Below are 23,238 nucleotides of genomic sequence, written 5' to 3' on the forward strand. Positions count from 1 at the left end.
TTAAGTAAGTGGATGGCAGATCATGGGAGTCAAGTCTCTTGTTGTTGGTGTGGAAGGTGAGAGAGAAGCAAGGAGAAAAGTCTAGAATGGTCCATACAGTAAAGGGTTTGAGTTAATCCTAGAGTTGAAGACGTTAGTATGAATTTGTTTTGCTTCCTAGAGATACAGACTGTCAGAGGCAGGACGTCTGTATAAACACAGATTAGAATATGCATATGCATGTCCTCGATCTGTCAGCAGAGAACACCCACGAGCAATGACATCTTAGTAGGTATAAGCACATCAGACAGTGAGCACAGCCCTGAACTTGACTTCTAATACCCGTATCCAATACAAGAAACCAGGGGTCTTTGGAGAACTGGCTGATTCTATGTCTGAGGCAGTAAGTACACAAGACGAGCCTGAAACAGCCTGGAGGGCCAGAAAATGAAGACCTTTTTTCCTTATCACACATGCCATGATGGAAATCTGTCCGCAGGATGCAGGAAGAGCTCCCGAGAACCAAAGCTGGAACAACTTGAGCAAGAAAATAAATAAAATCCTATTGGATAGTAACCCAAAATAAAAAAATAAATATCCTTAGGTTCATACTGATAGAAATAGATGATTGAATGGATGAATAAAGAAATGGTGAAGAATTGACGAATTTCCCATAAAGAATAATTCCAAAGAATTTATGTCGATCCTCTGTCCTCAGAGAGGTGGCACTTGGCCCTGCACTCATCAAGTGTGGCTACGTTCAAAGTGGCTCCTGCCAGGGAGTAGAGCATGGCTGGAGTGAAACGATGGAGAAACCTGACAAACCCTAGCTCAGCCAGCTGATGATGGTTATTGTCAGCAGGGATAAGGCTTGTTGAGGAGGGATGATGACAATGGCACGTAAACTCCGTGGTCTTCCTCCCCCAAACCCATAACCTCATTGTGAGGGAAACATCACACACATCCCAGTTGAAGGACAGTCTACAAAACGGTCAAGGTCATTGAAAACAGAAGAAGCCTGAGAAACTTGCACAGCAAGAAGAATCTAAGGAGACATGACACAGAGAAGGAAGAGGACATCCTGGATGGCAGATATAAATACAGGAGGTCCTAGAAAGAATGGCCAACCCAATATGTGTGAGCATAAGTAGGGGCCGGATGGTGGTCTTGAGGTCACATATCAAGCTTTGTTTTTTTGTTTTTTGTTTTTACATTTTGGAGACAAGGGTGATTCAACAGGGACAGGAAATGTGCAAGAGGAGCATGGAACCGCTTGTCCTACTAGAAAGTGACAAAGGCATCCTGCTTACTAGTCACCTCTGAAGGGCTCAGAGGCCACCTTGAAGAAGCTTCCACTGTCCAAAGATGGAATCATTTGAGCTCCCATGTGGCTAATTGTTAAAACAGTCCACCGAAAACCAGTCCCCCTGGATGCCTGGAGCACAGGGTGTTGACATTCCCAGCAAACATCCTGGGAGCACTCACTGTGTGCCAGTCTCTGCTGGACACTGGACATGCAAAGTCATGGTCGCTGACATGATGAGGCTGACGGTCTACGGGGGGGAAGCAGAGTTAGTTGAACAACTGTACTAGGTACGAGGCCCATGATAGGGGAAGCATAAGGTACCCTGTAGGAGTGAAGCGAGACAGCGGGGTCAGGGTGACTTCCCCAGAGGAGGTCATGGGGAGGACGGAGAGGGAGGGAGGGGAGGGGAGGAGCCGGGTGTTCTGGAGGTTAGAGGCTGGGCAGCCTCTTGGAGGAGTTGTGACAGGTGGCAGAGAAAACTTTCTTGAAAGTTTGGGTTTTTTTGTTTTTGTCTTTTTAGGGCCACACCCTCAGCATACAGAAGTTCTCAGGCTAGGGGTCAAATTGGAGCTGTAGCCACTGGCCTCCATCACAGCCACAGCCACAGCCAGATCTGAGCCCCATCTGCAACTTACACCACAGCTCACGGCAACACCGGATCCTTAACCCACTGACCGAGGCTAGGGATCGAACCATATCCTCATGGATATTAGTCAGATTCTTAACCCACTGAGCCACAATGGGAACTCCTATTGAAGCATTTTAATCCAAGAAGTGATATGATGGGATTTGTGTTTAGAAGGGTCACCCTGGATCCGGATGAGAATAGGAGGGGTTGAGGTCTGGAGCTGGGGAGACCGTGGGGAGGCAACTGCAAAACTCCAGGCGAGAAATAGCAGGGGGGACATAGTGGCAGCGGAGTGAACCAGAGAGGACGAATTTGCTAGATGTTAAGGACAGAGGGTTGACAGTTCCAGGACTGACTGGGTGTGTGGGATGAAAGAGGAGGAACCCAGGAGGGCCTGGGCATGGCACTGGGACAGAAGGAGCGGTCACTGTGTCCCACCTTTCCCAGGAGGGGTGATCTAGGAAGGTGAGCCGCCTTGACGCCCAATTCCTGGGTTCAGGCGGAAGAGATATGGCACCTCGGCCAGCAGCCGGCTGGTTGGGGTCTCTAATCTGGGGCGTAAACTGAAGACGGGGACTGAAATACCAGCCAGCACCCCAACCCCACTGGCTCAGTGACGAGGAAAAACTGAAAACGAAGAAAACTTCAAAGCTGCGCTCTGACCAGACAGTCCCCATGTGGTGGGAATTGAGTGGCTCGTTGGCCAAGACACGGCGCAGGCTTCACCGGGAGCGCCTTTCCTCCCCAACTCACTTCGTTTCTGATTCTCTGGAACCGAACAGATGGTAGGTGCCTTTCACTCGCATTTCTTCTGTCATGGACTTTTTAGCAGATGAGGCAATCTCTGTTCATGTGACCACACCTAATTCCCAACCCCCAAAACAAAAATTAATGGACCCTGGCAAAGAAAGACAGTGTCTGCCTGGCTCTTTTCCTTCAGTTTCCACATGCGGGCAGATGCTCCTCTCCCGGAAGCGGAAACTCAGGAAAGACCAAAAATACCCTTTGTAATTATAGGATAGTGTATCTAAGTCTGCATGCATGGTAATGGGGTGGGGGGAGAGGGAGGGAGGGAGGGAGGGAAGAAGTAGGAGGGAAAGGGAAAAAGAGAGAGGGTGCAAACAAGAGAGGGAGGATGAAGAAGAAGGAGAAGGAAGGAAGGGAGGAAGAGGCACTGGATCTTAATACTTTCTGAGCATCTTATTAGCTGTGTGTGTGTCCTTGATGTCTCTGAAGCCGCAGTGTTCTTATCTGTAAAATGAGAATAACAACTTCCCAAGGTTTCTGTAAGAAATGAGCCAGATACCCATTTCGATAAGTCCTGGCTGCCTTTCCCTTCCTGAGTCACCAGAGTTTCAGCTGTTGAAGTGGCAACAAGTCCCAACCTGTCAGGGTTCCTACAAGGTTCCAATGGAAGATGGGGCTCATGGGCCCTTTGCAGATTCTAAAGCACGGTACCAATGTCAGCTTTCAGTCTGAGCTTCTGTTTCCTGTGGCACCACAAGCTGTTATAGGCTATCCCCTCATCCCCACTGATCCCTGCCTCCTCAGCAAACCTCCAATCATGCTGAGGTACCAAGCCAGACCCTGTTTAAAAGACAGCCTGCAGAGGATAATTAGAACTGAATGTCTAGAAATGATTTGGATAGAGCTGTTTGCAAATCCCTTGTCATTCTTTTTCAGGCTCGATTTCAGAAATGAAAGGTTTCCTTTCTTCTAACATACACCAGCAATGCAAAAGCGAATTCAGAACCCTTGGCTGCCTGAGTAGCTCTATAATTAGATAACAGTTACAACCCAATGTTACAATGTTTATGTGTGCAGAAAAAATGAACACTGAGGAGCCGCTGCAGAGGTTTCCAGAGGAATTTTATGTGTAGCGCCAGTACCTTGCTTAGAAAGCCTGTCTTGCAATTAATACTCGTCCCATAGGTCTTTAAAATGACTTTAACGCCCTGGTTTTCACCACAAATAGAGAAAGAAAATGATTATCTCTTTGGGTTCTCATTATGTGCTATTATCCTGCCTTTAACCTCAGAGCTTTCTTTAAGAGATGGACTTAAAAATCCCGGTTTATCAGATTAACACAAGATGCTCAAAAAAAAAAAAATTAAAACTGTGATGCTCCAAAGAATTCATTACCTTGCCCAAGGTGTGTTACTGGTTGTGCTTCAGAGCTACAGGTTTAAGTTCACAAGGCTTTGTTCTTGAATGCCTTTCCACCTCTTACCTTAGTTCAGACTTCTACTTAATTTAAAAAAAAAATTAAAAATACCACCCGAATTCCCGCCATGGCCCAGTGGGTTAAGAATCTGACTGCAGAGATGCAGGTTCCATCCCCAGCCCGGCACAGTGGGTTAAAGTATCTGATGTTGTCACAGCTGTTGCATAGGTCGCAGCTGTGGCTCGGATGCGGTCCCTAGCCTAGACACTTCCATAAGCCCTGGGTGCAGCCATTAAAAAAAAAAAAAAAATTTTGTTTTAATTTTTTTTTAAAATTTAAAAATAAATGCCATAGACTAGGTGGCTTATTGACAACAGAAATGTACTTTTCACAGTTCTGGAGGCTGGGAAATCCAAGCTTAAGGAACCGGAAGAGTCAGGGTCTGGTGAGCTCTCTCTTCCTTCTCACTGAGTCCTCCTGTGGCGGAAGGGATGGAGGAGCCCTCTAGGGTCTCTTATTAGGGCACTAGTCCCATTCACGAGGGCTCCACCCTCATGACCTAATCACCTCCCAAAGCCCCACGTGCGCATCGAGCATCATCACAGTGGGCCTTGGACGTTAGGGTTCAACATAGGAATTTGAAGAGAGGCAAACTTCCTCTCCATAGCACCCCTCTTTCCTCTGCTTCAGCAAACCCAGAAGGAAGTGCTGATCCGATGGGGGCTCAGGTGGGGTCTGTGTGCGGGTCCTCCCACGCAGCCCTCCTGCCTACCCTGACACCCCACCGAGAGCCTACAGAAAAGCACAAGAGCTGAAGGGGCAAGAAAGCATCTGTTTTGTGCATTTCCAAGAGAATGCTTGTTTTGCCTTTGCAAAACGATGCTACAAGCTGGAATACAGATGTGGCTCAAGTCAAGAGACCACAAGGTGTCCATCCTGAATCGCTTGGATGTCTGCCTGCGTTCCCCACTACACCTTCAAACTGCACCGTGCGGTCTTACCACTCTGATGCTAAGAGAGACCAGTACAAGGCATGCCCTTCAGGGTCAGAGGAACGAGGGAGGTGCCCTTCAGGACTTCCTAGGGCGACCGGAGCTTCCTTGCTTAAAAGAACAGATGGTCTGGCCAAAGAGAAGAGATGGCCGAGCCTCTTCCCCCAGGGAAGGTCAAGGCTGTGGCTTCTGAAGCATCCCAGTGGGTCTAGGAGAAGAGGACGGGCGTCTGAACTTTGCAACTTTGCATAAACACCGACCTTTAACAGCAACCCTGCCTCCCAAGAAGAACCAGGTCCACTCAGCAGCCCAGATGGACCCTGACCCTTCCTCCTCCTTGAAGAGGATGCAGCAAGGGGACACGCAGAGGGGCTGGGAGTGTGGGCGGGACTCCTCTTCCCAAGGAAGGCTGGTGGGAAGAGAAACGGAGTCTTCTCTCCCCGCAAAAAAAAAAAAAAAGCAAGTGTATTTATCGAACACGTTCTGTGTACTTAGCCTTATGGCAGGGGTCTTAGAAGAAGCCAAAGGAAAGCTGAGCCTTGAAGGATGAACAAGGATCTCACGTCCTCCCAGGATTGTGAGAACATACAGGGGTAGGAGTAGTGCCCGTAGCATGGAGGGCCTGTGCTGGAGGATTGCCCATGGGGTGCAGAGAAGGGGAGAGAGAACAAAGGCAGCAGTGACAGCCAAGGGTAGCCATCCAGGCTGCGTACACGACCCAGGGGTCTCTAGGCTATCCAGAGGGCAGCCCACGAAGAATCTGAGTCTCCTGCTGAGCAACTTTCAGACTGGCCTTTGCCTGACTTGCTTCTGTCTTGGCTTGGGAACAAGATATCTACCTTCTCAATGGCTGCTTGGGCAGGTTCCTCCCTTCACGTTATTGAGACACATCCGCCTTGGAATTGGCCCCTTCTCTCCTGGGAGCACCTGACACAGCTATCCACCTGGCTCCTTCATCATTTGCCTCCCCTGGGGGCCCAGGAATAATAGTGTGTTGTCAGGGAGTGTTTTTCCAGCCTGTTCGGGAGGGAAGTTTCCCATCTGCCTAGAGCCCTCTGGGAACCCGCTTCTGCACAAACCTTCTGTTCTTATCTCAGACTCCTGCAGAGATTTCTTATCAAAATGATCCATAAAATCAAAACTGTGCAAGTATTGTAAAAAAACAAAACTCTGGGCTGTGGGAGGAATCACATTCCAGCCCTCATGATGCTTGACGATGCAGAGGGAGTGGACAATGTCTTACCCTGGCTGCCAAGATGACACACACTCCCCCTCTCCTATTTGACTACATTTCCCAGATTCCCTTTGTTCCTGCCTCTTCTTCCGCCCTGTTGGCTTCTCCCATGACTTCCCATTTGGTCCTCTTATTTCCCACTCTGCACACCTTCTTTGGGCAGGTTCCTCTCTTCTCAGATGTGTCAACCAGCACCTCTTCGTTCCAGACCCAGAATTCTCCTGCTGTCCCTCTAGCTACCTAGACATCCCGTTGTCTCCACCTGAGTGATCCACAAGCACTGTGCATTCACCTTGCCCCAAATCAAAGTCATAACTCTTTACCCCTGTAGCTGGCTTCTCTTCCTACACCCACCCAGGTAAGATGGTGAAAAGAATAGTGTTGTTCGTAATGACTTAGCCTCCCAGACACACACGTGAAACAATTATTCATATTACCTCCACATGCTCTTCTGAACTTCCCAATTATCAGTGCTGTGATGCTCTGGTCCTTCTGTATTAACCCAGGTCTCAACTTTTTAAATCGTCTAAACACCGTCTCTCTTCTTCATCCCCACCACCTCCCACCACAGTTGTCTTTTCAGTCATGTCTTGCTGATCACGTTCTTCCCTGATGAAACATCTTAGGTATCAGCACACTGCCTACAGGCGGAGCTCTCTCACACAGCTTATTGGATCACTTACTCTCTAGTCTCAAAGCCTCGCCACCTGGATTATTGAAAAACTAAACACACTGGTCACTGCCATTCTTCTGATGCTTTGCTCACATTCCATAATCTTTCCTCCCTAGAATCCTTCTCTTCAACCTCCAGGACCTAATCCAAATGTCACCTCTTCTATGACGTCTTCCTTGATTTTCTCTCCTCTTTTTTTTTTTAATAATGATTTTTATTTTTTCCATTATAGCTGATTTACAGTGTTCTGTCAATTTTTTACTGTACAGCAAGGTGATCCAGTCACACATACATGTGCAGATTTTTCTTCTCACGTTATGATGCTCCATCATACGTGACGAGATATAGTTCCCAGGGCCATACAGCAGAATCTCATTGCTTATCCATTCCAAAGGCAATAGTTTGCATCTATTCACCCCAAACTCCCAGTCCATCCCAATCCCTCCCCACCTCCTAGTTTCTAAATGATGTTCGTTTATAGCCTTTTATAGGTCGTAGCGAATTGGGTCGTGGTTGACCATTTGTAGATCCATATTCCCCTTTAGATTGTGATCCTCTAGAAGATGGGCAAGATGTGTCTCTGGTCCTGGTACCCCGATGCCTACCCAGAAAGAAAGCTTGTTGAATGGATAAACATCACAGTAAAACCACAGAAGCAAAAAAAGATAACTGCAAACAGGGGAGAGACATTACTCACCAAAATGGTTAGAGTAGCAGTGTGACAAGGCAGGGTGGACTTTAAATCCTAGCTCTAACACTTACCAACTCGGTAAGTAGTAGCTCCTGGGAATTTGCTCCTCTCTGAGCCTTAAAATTTTATGTGGGAAAAAAAAAAGAGATCAATAGACCTCTGAGGTTTGTTCTGAGGAATGGAAATGAGGTATTACATAGAGAGTGCCCAGCACATAATCAGAGCTCAATATGTCACTAGTGTTATTAATAATGAATAAGAAAATTCAGGCAAAAGGGTAGGAAGAGATAGTGTTAGAAGGTGGGTTTAGAGTTCTCCTGTGGCTCAGATGGTTAAGGATCCAGCACCGTCACTGCAGCGGCTTGTGTTGCTGCCGTGGTGTGGGTTCCATCCCTGGCTCAGAAACCCACATGTGATGGGTGCAGCCAAAAAAGAATGGGTCGGTGGGTTCAACTTCATTCACTAAATGTGCTTTTATTGAGCTCCAGCCAAAATAGTAAAGCCAAATGAATGAACTTCACTTTATAGAGAAAGACACGAATATTAAATCTCCCACCATGTCCGTTACGGCACCATTTAACATGCAGCAGGTCTCTGGCTAAAAAAGAGGTAGAAAAACTAGTGGTGCCAGCAGAGGACACAAATGACTGGGTAGGGAATAGAGAAGAAGCCTGGTGACAAGACAGCTGATGAGGAGAGGAAGCAGATGCCTCCAGGGATGGGGTTTTAGATCACTGCCTGCCACCCAACAGAGGTTCCCAATAGGCAGGAGCTGCGGTGGGACTGAACTTCGAAGCTCAAGACGTATAGTTGGGAGTGATATTGTGGCCTCGGGCAGGGATGAGTTCTACATACCCATGTCCCACATGGCATGTAGAGTATATTCTGTGAAAACCACGGTAATCACTAGCCAAACCGAGCAGCTTGGAGACAGGCCAAGTTCAGTTCTTAGCATCAGAGCAAGAGGGAAAGTGTGTCCTAAAACTCACCTTGAAGAGGGAAGGGCGTACTGGTCTCTCCCACGGCCAGAGGACTGAGATGACATTCCAGCGGTGAGTCGCTTTGGCCACAGTTGCCTAGAGAGAAAAGAATTTAAAAAATTGGGCAGAAGCAATAGATCAAGCCAAATATTCGGTGTTCATTACAGAGTCTCTCAATAGAATAGTCTAGGGATGGGTATAGTTTTTTAATGACGTCTCCTGTTACTAGCCCTTTTCCTTGAGCAAACAGAGCTTTAGCGGAATTGTTGGAGGCCAGGTGGGGAAGGTCGATTGTGAATGTGTACCAGAGGTGTCACGTGACCCGGCGGTTAATGCCACGTGACCCAACGGTGTGTGTTTCCCTGCAGGGTGATGCCCATGGTCATCCAGTTTTCCATCCTGATCATGCTGCACTCGGCGCTGGTCCTCATCACCACGGCAGAGGATTATAAGTGTTTGCCCCTGGTCCTCCGGAAAACCTGCTGTTGGATTAACGAGACCTATTTGGCCAGGAACGTCATCATCTTTGCTTCCATCCTGATTAATTTCCTGGGCGCCATCCTAAATATCGTAAGCACTCCAAGCCCACCAACCCCTTGGTATCTAGTATGTAGCCAGGAACCAAGAGTTTATGGAACCTGCAGCTTCTTGCATTGCCTTCCTGGGTACCAGTTACCTTCCTGTGCCTCGTCCAGTCCCAAGCTCAGGGATAGAGAAGGAACATGTGGCTGTACTGTCAGAACCGTGCATTTTACTGGTGAAAAATTGTCTTTTTTTCCAGCAAGGAAGGCTATTTGCTCTAAAGGAGCTCCAAATGCCCTTAAGTTTCTGTACTGTCAGTGGTCAATTAGATTCACGAACAGGAATTACCATTTCTTAAGAATCCACCTGTTATGTGCCATGCACTGAAGCAAGAGTTGCATGTGTTTTCTGTATTTAATCCTCACATAAACCCCGTGAGGTAAGTCTCATTATCCCCACTTTATGGCTGAGGAAACTGAGGCTCAGAGACATGAAATAACTTGCTAATAAGGTCTGTCTGACTCCATGACTCATGCTCATTCTCGTATACCAAATCGTATCTCTGGGAGTGGGGGCCGGGGTGAATGGAAATAAATAGCTGTATTTACTGAGCACCTACTATGTGCCACAGGTAGGTATTATTGTTCCCATGAAACAGATGAGGAAACTGCATTTCAGGAAGGTCGAGCATCTTGCCTATTACATTCTAAGAGTTTATATTGGATGGGACACATCGGACTCAGATAAATCTCCAACTGCCATATTGATCATTGCTTTTCATTTGGTGATCCATGCTTCAATGATTTTATCTTCTCTCTAGAATCATAACATGGTAGCTGCAGGCATTTTCTGTGTCTATCTGAATAGTCTGTGTTGTCCATGATTTGGGGATCTAGGTTTTAGGAGAGGTTTACCTGATTCCAGGTTCTAAACATGGAAGGAGGCTAGTTGAGTCATCATCTTGCGGCTGAAACCGTCATTGTGCCCTTTGGACCTAAGGGAGGGTCTCCAAGAGTGCAAGGGCTCAAACTCTGGATGCCCACCAGCATCAGCCTGTAAGTTGGAGGCTTATGCTGCCTGAAATCCATTGTCCAAATTACCCGCTAATTACCTAGCATCTATACTACTCAAGCTCTTTGGTCATCCCTGTCGTAAAGGTGTCTATGGATCAAGAAAAGGGAAACCATCATTTAGTTAGATTTGCCCTCTAATGAATATTTGATAGATTATGCCCATCAAACATGGTGGTCCTTCGCATCACAGATCACGGACTGTGAAGTTGTAGCCAGGATCTCACGTCTGGATGAGTCAGATGTTTGCAGGGTGCAGGATTTGGAAATAAACCCAATGACTCTCTAGGTCAGGGTTAGCTCTGGGGCCCAACCACACCACAATGGTGTGGGAGGAAGTTCAGAGGCTTTGGAGTCAGATAGACCTGCATTCCAATCTCAGCTCCACCACTTGTCAGCTCAGAGACCCTGGACAAGTTACTTTACTTCTCAGAGTTTCGTATTTTTCAGTTGTAAAATGGGGATAAAAGTAGTAGCTGCATCACCAGGTGGTTGTGAGCCCTTTGTGTACAACGTGTGTGGCATGGCGTAGGCATTCAGCCAACGGTAGCTGTTCTTTTCTGAGTGCCACCAAGTCTGCTGAAGTCCTTTCTGGCCTAGGAAATGCCCACTTACCTCTCCCCACCCACCCACCCATGCTAAGAGTCTTTCTGGAAAGCATGCCCCCTCAGATCCCTCGAATCCACCGAGCTGTTGATGGGGAGACAGGCTGTGAGTGTCCCCCCAGACCTCGTCTCCTGCCACCTGGCTCTCTCTGCCAAGCCCCACAAGCACACTCCAGCGACCCTACGTGACGGGGCCAACACCTGGCCCCATCTTACCCTGGTTCCGTGACTGGCTTTGCAAGTGTTTTTTTCCAAGCCAGTACTTTCTTTAAAATGAAAGGGAAGAGAGTTTCTGTTGTGGCTCAGTGGGTTAAGAAGCTGACTAGTATGCATGAGGATGCGGGTTTGATCCGTGGCCCCACTCAGGGGGGTTAAGGATCCAGTGTTGCAGTGGGCTGTGGCGTAGGTCGCAGACACGGCTCGAATCCTATGTGGCTGTGGCTGCGGCATGGGCCAGCAGCTGCAGCTTCGATTCAACCCCTAGCCTGGGAACCTCCATATGCTGCAGGTGCAGCCGTAAAACGACAAAAGAAAAAAGAAAAAATGAAAAGGAAGATCCCAGCTGGAACTTCCTTCGGAAATGAAGTCCTCTAGGGCCTGGTCCACCCCGGTGTTCGCCACAGCCCAGCAGTGATAGCACAAGACTCCGTCTCCAGCTCACACTGACTTTGTTGTTCCTGTGTTGTTGTTTTTTTTTGTTTGTTTGTTTCTTGTTGTTCTTTTTTTTTTTTCTCAATCCGCAGCTGTGGTGTGATTTTGACAAGTCGATACCCTTGAAGAACCTGACTTTCAATTCCTCAGCTGTGTTTACAGATATCTGCTCCTACCCAGAGGTATTTATTCCTGAGCTCCCTTTGGTGAGACTGGGGCCTAGGTATCTTCACCAGCTCCCAATCAGCGGGACTGGCTGAAGGGCCCTAGACACGCTAGCACGCCCGAGGCCTGCTCTCCCTCCTCTGCCGCCTCCTCCCGCCTTTCTTCGTCTTCCCCTTTCCTGCCCTCCCTCCCTCCTTGCTTCTTCTGCTCTTCCTCTGCCTCTCGTTCCATGGCTCTCTCCCTGATGCGTCCTCCTCCTCTTCTTTCTTCTTCACTTTTCCTTCTATCACTTTCCTCTTCCCCTTTGCTTTCTCTTCCCTTCTCATTTCCCCTAACTCATCTTAAAACCCTATAGCAGAATGGGCCATGTCTCCAGTATAGGGCAGAGCATTGAGTTGTTGCTCAGAGTCTGCTTCATTGGAAAAGGAAGGAGGGAAGGAAGAAAGGAAGGGGAAAGAGAAGGAAAGAAGGAAGTAGTAAGTCACGACATAGAAAACAACAAAGCATAAATCAAAGTGGTAAAGAAAGTACCCAGAGTCCCACAGACTCACAAAGTATCCTAACAGGACACCCACCATCATATTATAAGTCTGACCCTCTCTTGGCCTTACAGCCGCTGGTCCAGACCTGGGCTTTGAGGCCAGCCTAAGGGATCAGGCAAAGGACAGCCTTTGGCTCTGGTAGGCCATGACCTTTATATGTTGAGATGTAAGTTCTGAGTCAAAGGGAAGGCAGCTGATCCCAGGCCAACCCTATCCCCTGAGGACCCCGGGGAGATTTTCGTTCTCTGAGCCCTCCTCTAACATATGCTGGAAAAAAGGCACTGTGTTATCTCAACCTAGGTTCCAGGATTGGTCTGAGAGGTGTTCTGAAAAGGAGAGAAAGCCTCAGCCCTGACTGGGTATAGATCATCTGCTTGGTATGCAGAACATGAACACATCTTCAGGGAACACACAGGAGAGGCTGTTCCCACCTCTGTGTTATAGATGATGAAACTAAGCCTCAGAAAGTCATTTGCTCAGTGCCACTCCTGCCCAACTTCCATTCTTTCTCACTTCTTTCCATCCTTCCTTCTTCCTGTGCTCCCCTTTTCCAATCAGTCATCAAGATTTGGTCCTGCAGTTCAAACCCAATCTGGCTTATTCTTGAGCTCAAGCTTCTGAATCCACGTTCCATCCCTAGGGAGGAATGAGGCTCTTCTTGAGGACGTCCTGGATGGAATGGGACCAGCTCTAGTTTGGGGGCTGCAAAGGGCAGACCACATGCTCTTGGACTTCCTGTCCTCAAGATAGGAGCAAGCTCTGATTGTGTGGACTCTGTGGGACACTAGCTCCCTGAGAACATCTTTGGTTTGGAGGGCATGAAGAATGTCCCGAGAGGCAGTAAGGTGGCCAAGATTCAGATATTCTAGAGTTAGGCACAAGCTAGATTTCATTCCCAACCGAGCCCCTGCCTTTGCTAGCAATAGACTCTTGAATCAGTTCATGCTCTCGCTAAACCTCAGCTTCCTCATCTGTAACATGGGAAAAATAATACCTTCCTCATATGGCGATGGTGGAGTTAAGGAATGTTGCATTCTCAAGGTGCCTACCTAGATGAGCTGGCAAAAGTTGTGTTTCTAACATGTGGTCTGACATAAAGCTGGTGTTCGTGAAGTATTATTCTGGGCTTCTGAATCAACACTGTGTAGAAGAATGTTGTAAGCCAACTATAATAGAATAAATAAAAATCTTAAAAAAAAAAAAAAACCATATCAATACCCTTGGTCCCAAGCTTGAACTCCCAAACTCAGGACCTCAGCATTCATGAATTTCCCAGGCCTAAGAAAGTGGTGGATATGCTTCTGGATCATATAGTTTCATCCTTGCACTCCCATTTCCTTACCTGCAAAATGAGGATGAAAGAAATATCTTTCTTATGAGTGGTTGTGACGATTAAGTGAATTCATCCATGTATAGTTGGAGCCAGACCTGCCACAAAGTATCTTCTGGTTAAACGTCAGCCATGATTCCTTTGCTAAGTAACAAGGTTTTGAGTACTAAACCATGGGTATGTATTTATCTATCAGTTACATCTCTATACCACTGTGCTAACATATCATGCACATTATGAAACATACTCATAAAATAGAAATGTTGAAAAGCAAAATGAAATAAATGAATCAGAATTTTAATATTTTCATCCCACGGACAAAAGATCACTTTGCCCAGGAGTCAGCAAATCATGGCCACAAGCCAAATTCCGCCTGCCACCTGTTTTGTAAATAAAGTTTTATTGGGGCACAGACATATCCATTTGTCAGCAATGTCTATGGCCGCTTTTATAATAATACAGTGGTAGAGGTGAGTAGCTGCAGCAGAGGTGGTGTGGCCCATTAAACCAAAACTATTTGCTGTCTGGCCCTTGAGAGACAAAGTTTGCCAACTCTTAACATCCTCTCGGGTTCAGGAGTCCCATTGGCCTAAAATGCGGGCATCAGGACTCTTTCCATCAGCAGCTACTTCAGCAACCTGGTTTGACCCACCATGTGCTATCCTGATCTCTCTGGTTGTCCTTCTCTACCTGAGGATTTGTCTACCAAACTAGAACCAATCAGACATTCAAACCTTCTAAAAGGCTTAATCTGCACAACCACCTCCCATCCCTCACAAGTGTGTGGCCCCATGCAAATCATTTCCTCTCTCTGAGCCTCGGCTTCCTCATCTGTATACCTGACGTCTCTACCTCACCCGTGAGACATGATTCTCAGTCCCGAAATAGGTTGTTAAGCGGCTGATGGGACAGAAACATAAGAGGCTGTTGTGATATATGGTACAACATCTAGTTTATTTCTAAACTGGAGCTTGCCAATTGCTTAAAAAAAAAAAAAAAGGAGTGAAGATATAGGAAATGACAGTGAAGAAAGCCGTATTCCAACTATGATTTGACAAGTAGTCTAGGGGAACAAAGAGACCTGTGTCAGGTGCAAGACCATCACAGGCACAAACCCTGTGTCATCATCTCAAACACCAGCAGGTGGTTCTTGGGGGGCTCAATGGGAGGACCGTCACTTCACAATCGAGCCCCTTTCTAATAGGCTCTGGCACATTTGAATGAGGAGTCAACTATACTTGCAAGAGCAGTCAGAGTATGCTATGGTTTCAAGGATCCCTGAGCGCCAGTTTCCCTCAAGGTATAATCCCCTGTGTCTTTGGACTCTGGCACTTTCTCTCATTTCTCCCTGATGTGTGCAGGTCCTACCCAGCCTTCGAGCCTCTCTTTTTCTAAATGTGCTCTTTGGTGGACCCAGTCCCTTCAGATGACTTCCTGCCATCTCACATGCCCTTAAAGCATCATCTTAGTACTCACACTCCATCTTTAATAAAAAAAGAAATAATTTATTTATCCAGCTAGGACCTTCTTCCAACCCTTCCAATTTACAAATTGCTTTAAGGAGAAAAGACAGTATTGTATAATCAGTCAACATTACCCAAAGGGCCCAGCACAGGACAGAGCCCACAACCTGGTGAATTATTTTTCTTAACAACAACAGCAAAAAGATAAAGGAGTTCCCCTGCTGTGGCACAGCATGTTAAGGATCTGGCATTGTCCGTGCGGTGATGTGGGTTTGATCCCCAGCCCAGGCCAGGGGGTCAAGGATCTGATGTTGCCGCAGCTGTGGCATAAGTCACAGCTGCAACTTAGATTCAGTCCTTGGCCTGGGAACTTCCATATGCTACAGGTGCCACAGCTGAAAAGGAAGGAAAAAAATGTATTTCCAATGGAGTGGCAGAGACAAGATTTGCCCCTTCCACGTGAAACCACTAAAAACAAACAAACAAAATAGATGAAACAGTAGTTTTCAAGACACTGGCTAACAGGTGTTGAAAGATAAGAAGCAGGCTAAGTGAGCCCCGTGATTGCCTGAGCTTTGTCTTATTTTCAGAGAGTTTTCAGACTGTGCTTGAGGTGGAGAGAACCCAGGTGGAACCCTGTGCACTTTTTGATTTGAGGAGACAGAGCTGAGAATCTGGGGGGACCAAGGTGACTGGAGTTTGCAGGACTCACTACCAGAGAGAAGAGTTGCAGAGAGAGAAAAACTCGGAGATCTACAAGAGTCCGATCAGTGCATGCATGTGGGGAAACTCAACAATGCTTGGGAAAGAACTGTCTGGAAGGACCAGGGCCTGGCAGTCACACAGGGCTGGGAATCGTGTCTTTTCCCACCAGCCAGACCGAAGACAAGCATCACTCGTGAGACATCAGGTAGAGCAAATGGAAGCGTCTTGCTTCACTAGTGTGTGAGGATTAGCCCTAGATTAGATGCTCCTCTAGGTCGTCCTTTAAAAATCTCCACGTAAGACCAAAAGTCTAAGCAGACTTTTCCTCTTTTTTAAAGATCAAAATGTCTATTTCTTGTGTTACAAACATGAAAATAAATACAATAAGATAATGAAATAAACACATAGGGCCATCGATCTTTTAGTTGGGATAAATTTCTCGAAAGAAATAAATCTTAGTTTTCTCTTTAGGGTGAGCATCTTGTTCCTTAAAAAAACTGCTTGTTTTGAAAAATGAGAAATATTTTATATTAGAAAATATGATGAAGTTATATTGATCTTAGAAAAGAATGTTCGTAGCAGCCTTCTTGTAATACAACCCAAATGTCTCTAAATAGATGAAAGGATAAATAAACTGCGGAGTATCCATCCAGTGGGTACTACTCATCAGCAGAAAGAAATGAGCTACTGATACATGTGCAATAACATGGATAAATCCTAAGATCATTATGCTGAGGAAGATAAGCAAACCAAACAAAAAGTATGCATTCGTATGGTCCCATTGATCTAAAATTCCAGACAATGCAAATTGATACTAATAACAGAAGCACATCAGTGGTTGCCTGGGGAGGAGGGGTGAGGATGTAGGAGGGAGGAATTATAAAGGGATACAATGAAACTCATTTTCTTGATGGTTTCATGGATGTGTGCAACTACTAAAGCTTATCAAATTTGATGTGTTAGATGCAGCTCATTGAAGGTCAATCATAACTCGGTAAAGCTATTTTAAAAATTAAGTACAAAAGAGGAATCAGGAAGCCCAACAGAGGAAGAGAAGGGGAAGCAGAATTAGAGAGTCTGTTGGAACCTGTAGTCAGAAAATTCTGGTTTAAATGCCAGCTCTGATGCTTATACTGTCGTTTGGAGCAACTTATTTACCCTCTTTGAGCCTCATTTGCACACTAGGGACAATTACCATGCCTACCCCACGGGGTTATCATGAGACTTAGATGGAGAGAATGCATGTGTACACTTACTGAGCTTCTGGAACATGATAAATGCTCATTAAATATCTGTCATGATGATGAAGATGAGAGAAGAAAGCTAAGGGAAATTAAAAGGGGAAGACAAAAGGAGGGTAAAAGCCAGAGGAGCAAAAATAAATTTTAAAAGAAAGAGGAATAGAAACAATTAGAAGAGAGGAGAGACTCCGTGATAATAAAACATACAAGCAGATTTTTTTTAAGTCCAAAAATGACTGTTAAAATCTGTGCGCCCCTGAACTCTTGCCTTCACTTCTCTGGTTAACTCCTCAGGCAGCAGTCGGAACCCTGAGTGATTTTGTTGGAAAATGCATATGCACTGAGGTCTAAAAACCCCAGCTGGTATTCAGGATAAAATGAAATTTTCCCCAAACTTCCACAGTGGCAGGCCCACCAAATAATTCAAACAAAGAATAAGCATCAAATAGCTCCATTGTAATTTCAGAACTTTTTCTACTTGAACAGAGGGATATTATATAAGCTCATTTTGCTTCTATACTGAGCAAATTTTATATTATGGCTAAATACGTAGAGGCGATCCTTCCGTTTTTTTTTTCCCAAATGATAATTAATTTTTGAAATTGTCTTTCCCCACAAAGAACCAAAAGCCGTAATAACACGATGTGATCTAAAAACCAAAGACTTGGAGGCACGAGTTGTGCCTGGGAAACAGAATAGGCTTGAATGACAGAGCCATGTGGTGACATAGAATGAATAAGCACTCTTCTTCCTCCATTTACTAGCTGTGTGGCCTGGGGCAAGTCACGTAACCTCTCTGAGCCTTGGTTTCCTTATCTATATAATGGAATTATTAGGAATACCTATCTTATAAGATTGTTGGGGTGACAAATAGAGGCAATGTACATAAAGCACTCATTCAATGTTAGTTTCTCTCTTCTCTCCCTTTCTTTCTTGAAGACTTTGGTAACAAAGGGTAAATAGCGCCTGTCCAAGTAGAGATTTGAATTTAAGGAAGAAGACAGGGATATAACAAAAATGAAAAAAAAAAAAAAAAAAACAAAGCAGCCCAAGGCTTCATTCTCTAGACATGAGATTATATATATAATCGCATGTATAGCATCTGACTGAAAATTTGAATAGGCCACAATTTCATAGTAATATAGATCTCCTGGGCTTATCAGGTATTTACACAGTGGCGACCACCTGAGTCGGATTGTTCTCGGGGAGCCAGATCCTTCCAGAGCCTCACGTGTTGCCCAGGCCAAGGGAGTGACCTTAGAGGGCATACACTTAGTCCAAAGATGCTGCCATGCTCCTCTTCTCTAATTGTTTTTAGTTGACAGAAGCGACTTCCTACGTACGCTCAGCACTATCGAATCGCTCTCCTCTGGGAACACGTTTAATTTCTGAAAGTCACCAGGATGCATAGTCTGGCTGGGCATCACTCTTTAGGGGTCCAATACGGAGAGACTTCCTTTTGGGTGTTTTTCAAAAATGGACTCGGAAGATAATTTACAGAGATCTGAGCTCAGTCATCACAGAAGCACAGTTAAGATAAGCACAGAGTCCCCCAAGGTGACTACACTGAATTGACCAATAAGCATCTTCAAGAGAAGCATCACCCTTATATGTAACAAAATATATCTAGTGCCTTTCATGAGAACGAGCTATTTGCCTGCTTGTTAATTAAGTTTTGCTTCATAGTTATCCTGGGAGGGTCATCATTTGAGGACATTATTAGCATAGATACACCTTCCTGTGACTGATTACGAGGTTAAAATAGTAACTGGGCTGCAGTCTTTTCTAGGAAATAATCGGAAAATTCTACCCTCCGCCCAAGTCAGACATGAACATCATATATGCTTGCGGAATTTAAATGCAGGTTTGACAGCTCTAAGTTCGTAACTGTAATGAGCTAGAGCACATTCATCATTCTTCCTCTAACACTGGGGGGCCGGGGGGAGGTGAGCCATGGAAACCAGGATCTAGAATAAGCCAAAGCACAGTAAGATTGTTCCGTAGCATCCCACACATGCGAGATGCCCCTTTGCCCCTCCCTAATACAAGCCGGTATACAGCTGGGAGAATCAAATCAATTATGTCCACTCAGTGACCCCAGCTTCATGACAGCCTCATTCCTGGACCGAGTGGGGAGCCAGGGGTCAGGGAGAAGCAGAGCAGCCTCTGTTTGCTAGCCCGTGCTCCCTTCACTGTGCCCATTGTACCAACACTTACAGTTGTGTGAATCGGGAGGTTGGGATCCTTTCTTGGAATGACCGTGACTCCTAAAAATCACTTGCTCTCTCTCCTTCTTGTTCTGTGAGTTCACGATGCCTTGGGATTTGGGCAGCAACCAAAGAGGCACAGACGCTCCAGTGTACACAACTTGTGTGGACGGATGCTCAGGCCCCATGTCGAGTGATCATTTTGTAAGATTCTTCTTCGTCCTCCTCTTCTAAGAGGAAAATGTGCACGGATCGCCAAGGCAGTTTATGGTGCATCATGACACTGTCCTGACAGTAACACCGTGCCTTCCAGCCTGACACAATCCTTGGTGCCCAGCGGGTCCTCACTCCCCAGCTACAGAATCACCAGTGCATGGTTTAGTTTGTAAAATGCTTATTTCCAGAGTTCCTGTTGTGTTCAGCAGGTTACAAACCCAACTAGTGTCCCGAGGACGAGAGTTTGATCCCTCGCCCTGCTCAGTGGGTTAGGATCCATTGTTTTCATGAGCTGCGGTGTGGGTCACAGATGTGGCACAGATCCCATGTTGCTGTAGGCTGGCAGCTGCAGTCCAATTGACCCCTAGCCTGGGAACTTCACATGCCTCGGGTGTGGCCCTAAAAAAAAGACAAAAACAATTTTTTTTTTAAATCTAGGAAGAAGCAGAGCACCCCATTACTATATGGGATACAAATTCTTGGGAATACAGGGACTCATTTGATATTGCATGTTACTCTCAGATGAGAGGCCAGTACAGAAAACAACCATTTATTAAATGCTCTATCATATCTGTGTGCATTGTTGTAATGAGAGTATACATAAAATTTTATGTCCTGCCTTCCAGTTTTAAATTATTTTGAAAACATTTTCTCTGTTGCCATTTAAATGTTCCTCTCAGAACCTCTGTCTATGGAGATTTTTATTTTTTGAACCGTGATGTTTTTTCACTACTATCTCCTACTTCCCCTCCTCCTGCCCCCAACAGTCTCCAATCAACGTTCTTACTTGTCTTCTTCCACAGCCCTTCACCTATGCTAGCCTCTAACATTTAGCCTCTCATCTGGCTTTATTTTTTATATTCTTCATGGGTGGTGTCGTGCACACCTGGGAGTTCACCTGGACAACGTGTGTCTCGAGACCCCAAATGTCTTCCAAACCTCAGCCTCAGATGTTGGTACATGCCCACCCCACGAGATGGCCTTCCTTGGTCATCCCTTTGGTACCTGAGGCTTGAGAGGCCTAAAACGCATTCCCTTTCCTCCATCCTTTTTCTGCAGTTTTTCCCTAAGTTCATCCAAGCTGGAAATCTTAGTACCGTTTCTGACGCTTCTCTTCTTCTCACCCCCGCCTCACCTCTTACCTCTTAGGTCGGTCTAACTCGAGACGTCTAAGTCTACTGAGTGGATCTCCTGCCTTGTCTTTAAGTCTTCAGTTTTTCTCCTGCCATTACAGTCTGCCTTGCACTCTTCCCCACCACAGCTTATGTCTCAAGCACTAATCTAATGAATCTATTACACACATGAAACCCATTCACGTTCCTTGTGAGATGTAGGAAAAAAGTGCACACTTATCCATGAGACACACGAGCGTTTCTGCAGTGTGGTTTTGCCTCCTCTTTCTGTGCTGCCACAGCTCTGAGCCCCTACATCCAGGATCCATCCAAGGGACACTCTGGGCCTTCTAACTTCCTGGAGTAACTGAAAAGAACACAGAAACGATTTGTTGTTTAACAGAAACTTGGTAATTGCATCGAATCCAGCATCCTCCCAAGTTATAGGAAGCACGCGATTTCTGGGTCCAGATCCAGCCAGAAGAGCGAGGCTTCTACAAAGCGGTTGCAAAGTCATAGCCCTTCTGTTCTTCTCCCATTTCCTAGTCCCTCCCCTACTAGTCACTTAAGATGCAAAAGAAACAGAGGAAACTTCCTAATGTTATTTTCCAGGGGCCTCATTCCTTTCCTGTCTCGTGGTTCACAGCATCACCAGAAGGTTCAACTTTATACTTTAAAATAGAAAGTTACCTAAACCACGTCGGGCAGTGAGAGGGGTAATTCCTTCAACGGAATGGAGGATGGTGGCAGAAATGGCAAAAGCACACTTACACAATCGGTTGAGGCAACAAAAAGAGAAAGATCCAGGAGTTCCTCCTGTGGCTGGGCAGGTTAAGAACCTGGCACGGTGTCCGTGAGGATGCAGGTTCAATCCTTGGCCCTATTCCGTGGGTGAAGCATCCGGCGTTGCCACAAGCTGCAGTGTAAGTTGCAGATGCTTCTCGGATCCAGCGTTGCTGTGGCCATGGTGTAGTCCAGCAGCTGCAGCTTCGACTGGACCCTGGCCCAGGAACTTCCATACACCGTGTGTGCGGCCTGTAAAAAAAAAAATCAAATCAAATCCATTCATCCATGGTGGGAAAGCATGACTATTTAGTGCTTGCACTTTCAGACATCTTGGTAGAGAAAGGAGAACAGATATGGAGCTTAACTGGTTCCCCTTGTGATCAACTGTACTGTTCTAATATACAGGGAATTCACGCTCCTAGAGACTTGTTCCTTTATACCTTTTACTTCCCGCCATTCTTTCATCCCAGAATGTTCTTCACATTCCATCTTCTGTCGTGTAAAATCCAATCTGTCCTTGAGATCGAGTTCAAACTCCGTCTCTGATAAAGCCTTCTCCAAATCTGCTTCCTCCCCACAGAAGGCACTCCTTCTGCCCCTGTATTCATACCACACGGGGCCGCATCGCTGAAAGATCACTTCCCACCATGTGTTGGCATTTCCATGTCTGCTTCACCTTCCGGGCATGGTGTCCTCTAGGCCTGGGCCATCTCTTCAAATTCCCGTCTCTTCGAATTCCCATGCCTTGATTTCAACAGGCACGCACACAAAAAATGCTTATTACACTTTTAAAACTTAACTGTTGTGCCCTCATAAGTTTTTGCCCAAGGACACAATCATTTTGATGGCTTTTGACCTAGTAAGGGATACATAATTGGCACCAACAGAGCCGTGCACGGCCGTTTGTTGTGATGCAGGTAACGAGAAAACAGGACCACTCAGATCTGATCCTCTTTCCTCCCTTTGTTTTTTTGTTTTTTTTTTTTTTTTTTTGTCTTTTTGCTATTTCTTGGGCCGCTCCCGCGGCATATGGAGGTTCCCAGGCTAAGGGTCGAATCGGAGCTATAGCCACTGGCCTACGCCAGAGCCACAGCAATGCGGGATCCGAGCCATGTCTGCAACCTACACCACAGCTCATGGCAACGCCGGATCGTTAACCCACTGAGCAAGCGCAGGGACCGAACCGCAACCTCATGGTTCCTAGTCGGATTCGTTAACCACTGCGCCACGACGGGAACTCCCTCCCTTTGTTAAAATGGAAGATCTTGGAAGATTCTCTGGATGGAAAAGATAAACTCTAAGGAATAAACTTATTATTACCTGCTCACTTCACTCACAGCCTCCTGCCCAGAGGCATCAAGATGAGTTCACCTAAAAATCTTACCAATAGAAGGTGTTAAAAGAGAGTGGAAGGAGTTCCCGTTGTGGTGCAGTGTTTAACGAATCTGACTGGGAACCATGAGGTTGCGGGTTCGATCCCTGGCCTCGCTCAGTGGGTTAAGGATCTGGCATTGCCATGAGCTGTGGTGTAGGTCGCAGACGCAGCTCAGATCTGGCGTTGCTGTGGCTCTGGCATCGGCTGGTAGCTGTAGCTCGGATTTGACCCCTAGCCTGGAAACCCCATATGCTGCGGGTGTGGCCCTAGAAAAGGCAAAAAGACAAAAAAAAAAAAAGAGAGAGAGAGAGGAAGAAAGCTTATCATCCCACTGGGGACAAGGACATAATTGGATTTATTAGGAAAGGAAGAAACAAAAGTTAAGGATGTCCGCAGATACTGGGCCCCTTTAGGGCAGGGCAGTGCCTTATTCATTCCTGAGGCTACTGTAAAGGCACTGGTCCTCTGCCCTCGGGTAGAAATAACTCAGGGCACCATCCACATTTGTTAATATCACGTGTGATGGAAGTAGCCGTGAATGAGTCCGTTTGACTTCAGACATCAGCAATCACACCTTTGGTAGCTGCTCAGGGATTTTCTG

The 23,238-nt window shown here is 46.2% G+C and overlaps 1 protein-coding gene across 3 annotated transcripts in view; it reads left to right on the forward strand.

The window, feature by feature from the left end:
* Positions 1-23,238, forward strand: part of ADCY8 (adenylate cyclase 8) — a 221,668-nt gene that overhangs the window by 156,559 nt on the left and 41,871 nt on the right. For 2 of the 3 annotated variants that reach the window (XM_021088905.1, XM_021088903.1), the window contains 2 exons: positions 9,016-9,217; positions 11,588-11,677. In XM_021088905.1, the coding sequence (XP_020944564.1) occupies positions 9,016-9,217; positions 11,588-11,677 (292 nt within the window). The remainder of the gene's footprint in view (positions 1-9,015; positions 9,218-11,587; positions 11,678-23,238) is intronic. The other variant, XM_021088904.1, reaches the window with a different exon arrangement.

The sequence above is a fragment of the Sus scrofa genome, chromosome 4, assembly GCF_000003025.6.
Source record: "Sus scrofa isolate TJ Tabasco breed Duroc chromosome 4, Sscrofa11.1, whole genome shotgun sequence".
Taxonomy (NCBI): domain Eukaryota; kingdom Metazoa; phylum Chordata; class Mammalia; order Artiodactyla; family Suidae; genus Sus; species Sus scrofa.